Here is a 2,880-nt window from a genome sequence, read left to right as displayed (position 1 = left end):
TAATGTAGATACTTTCAAAAATAAACTAAAAATATATTTTTTCGTAATTTAAAATAATATTGTTGAATATTTTTCAACATTTATCCAAAAAGTCATGTTGCAATCCATTTGAAATGTTTAATATGTGTGGAATTGTTAAACTTTTTCAAAAATAGTGTTATATAGGGTCATAAAAAATTGTAATTAGGCAGGTCTTGGTATAAGCCTTCCCTCTGGTGGAATGCTAGTCACTCGCATACAAGAAATCCAAAATAAATATTAGCATAATCTAACTTGTGTATACGATTATCTGATTGCACAATATACCACAATTTTAAATAAAATTAAGTCTAAAACACATTTAAGCACGTTTACTTATTTTTGTAATGTAGACACTTCTTCTTCGTCAGATGCAAATCCACTAATGGATGTTATTGATCACATTTTCCATTTTCAACTTGCAATGTGTATCAGATATTGTATGTCGTTAATCCCTGTCCATTGCCTTATGGTTTGGAGTCAGGACATTTTCTTGCGTCCTATTCCTTTCTTGCCTTCAATTTTACTCTCGATTATAAGTTGAAGCAAGTGGTTCCGCCATTGGATCCACAGAATCTCTTGAAGAAGGGGATGAAGATGACAATCCTCCAGAGCCAAAATGCATATTGCTTCTCCTTGCCCTTGAAGCAGTGGTTGAACCCCTACCCAAATGAGTGGTACCATGAGATGTATTATGTGAAATATGTCTAACATTATGTCTAGTTCCTACTGGCTCATCCAAAAAAGAAATTAAATCTCTTGCACCAGTACGATGTTCCAAAGTTAAATGGCCAGAGAAATCATCAGTCATTAAGTTTGGGTCACCGCCTGGTATTGCAGCGCAAAGTGGACAGACCACTTCAAAATTAATATCTTGGTGATCAGCAGTAACATGCTCTTGCAATGTAACATCAGTAAATCCCATACGAGAGCAATATGGACACGTGTAATATTGGGGTAATTCCAAACTGGTAAGAGCTTCACCACCATATTACAGCTCATAATCAGATCTTGTTAATATACACTGCATAGGATGATCAGTAGTATGTCTGGTATTAGTGGCTCCTCCTTCATAACATGTTGCACAAAGATCGTAATCATAACAAACTAGACATTATTTATAGGTTTGTTTCAACTCGATACAAAACCGTTCTTGAATCGTTACGCGTATGCGCAATAACGAATAATTATGCGCTGTAACACATTTCTCGTTACTGCGCATACTCGTAACCGTTCAAGAACGGTTTTGTATCGAGTTGTAAGAAACCTTATATCTGCTCCCTCTAAAGTTTCCTTTTAGGCAGGAATCGCAGCTGACACCTTCATGACGGCTCATGGTTATTGTCAACAATTTACCGCACAATTTAATTTAATAGCAATGTACATGTATAACATTTCACAATACTATTGCAAATAAGAACATATTAGTTGTACTAAAGATTTTGATTTTTGGTAACTTCGTAATTTGGAATTTCTAACAAAACTTCATCCGACCGAAATATAAATGAAATGCCACAGTCACTCCACTATGCTCCACTCACAAGACACAAGTGACACGAAGTGAGAAACCACTGTTGGGGAAAGCAACCAGTTTCATAAATAAAATTAAATATTTTATGTAGTGCTGAAATTCCCCTTTCATCCAGTAGTTTTCTGAAGGGATTTCATCTGGTCCAGGCCAGGTGCCTTATTGATTTTTGAATTTAATATTGCCTTTTCTATCTCCTCTTTAGTGATTGAAGGGCCAGTCAGCTGGTGGTCTGTATAAACTTCACTCATGGGTGTTTCGTCACGGAAGAGCTCCTGGATATAGTTTTCCCATATATCAATTTTCTCCTTTTCACCCAACACTATCTGGTTATCCTGATTAACTATGGTAGTTGGTATTTGTTCTTTGTATATTCCAGCAGCCTCCTTAAGCTTTTTATGTAAATTGCGGCCACCGAGCTGTCGTTGTAAATGTTCTAGATCGATACATTGTTGCTTAAGCCATTCATTTTTTGCTATTCTTATCTTTGTTTTTATTTGCCTATTAATTTATACATATTGGTGCCATCTTGGTCATTCTTGTGTCGTCGTTCATCCATTAGTAATGGGTAGCTAGTATTTCTTCTGTCATCCATTTTTGCTTCTTGTTCTTTGGTGTATAACATAAGTTGTTTTTCATGATGTCTGTTACAGCACTTTAATCGTATTCCATGTTGGTGTTAGATCTTCGGCAATGTTTGTCGTCAATATTTGAATTTGTGTGTTTATTTCATTGCTTATTTCTGCTCGGGTCTTTCAGTACATCCAGTGCTATCTGTTATTGAGTTTCAGGCTTGTTCTTGCATGAAAGAGCGATCTTTATGTCAGCCACTAATAGTACGTGGTCAGAAGGCGGCACATCTGCTCCAGGATATGTGCGAGCTCTTTTGACAGTTGTGCTGAATCTACCGTTGATAAGAATGAAGTCTATCTGATTTCTTATTATGTTCTAATGTTGACACAAAGAAGAAAAATTTGGAGTAGCCCTCGTAGTGACTATGCTATTACCGACCCTTAAAATAAGCCGTTCCATAGCCTGCTTAAGTTATTATTTTTTCGGAAGGCGTCTATACCATGCTTGACCTTGTAAGAACTGTATACACCAGGGAAATAAGGCAAAAATATACCATGTTCGGGACACAATTGCAGCCAGATTGCAAATGGATTTTTTGCGTACTATATACCTAATACATTATGAATACAAAAATGCCCGTCACAGTTCGGACAAGAATTTTAGTTATTAACAAATAGGGTCAAATGGCAGTTTTTTCGTTTAAATCGCTACAGGTAAAAATAGGGTAATTAAATATCTTATTTATAGTATCCTTCTTTTAG

The 2,880-nt window shown here is 36.0% G+C and overlaps 1 protein-coding gene across 1 annotated transcript; it reads right to left on the bottom strand.

Moving 5' to 3' along the window:
* Positions 1-541: 541 nt before the first annotated feature.
* On the bottom strand, positions 542-1,128 carry LOC126893163 (E3 ubiquitin-protein ligase Kcmf1-like). The gene has a single exon (XM_050663113.1). It carries the CDS (start codon positions 941-943, stop codon positions 542-544), a length of 402 nt encoding a protein of 133 aa, XP_050519070.1. The 5' UTR covers positions 944-1,128.
* Positions 1,129-2,880: the final 1,752 nt, after the last annotated feature.

Source organism: Diabrotica virgifera, chromosome 10 (assembly GCF_917563875.1).
Source record: "Diabrotica virgifera virgifera chromosome 10, PGI_DIABVI_V3a".
NCBI classification, from domain to species: domain Eukaryota; kingdom Metazoa; phylum Arthropoda; class Insecta; order Coleoptera; family Chrysomelidae; genus Diabrotica; species Diabrotica virgifera.
The sequence above is the reverse complement of the archived record's forward strand: the minus strand, read 5'-3'. Positions and strand labels throughout refer to the sequence as shown.

What these genes read in the sequence shown, in the direction of transcription:
- LOC126893163 (XM_050663113.1), bottom strand. Translation starts at nt 943, where the DNA reads ATGGGATTTACTGATGTTACATTGCAAGAGCATGTTACTGCTGATCAC.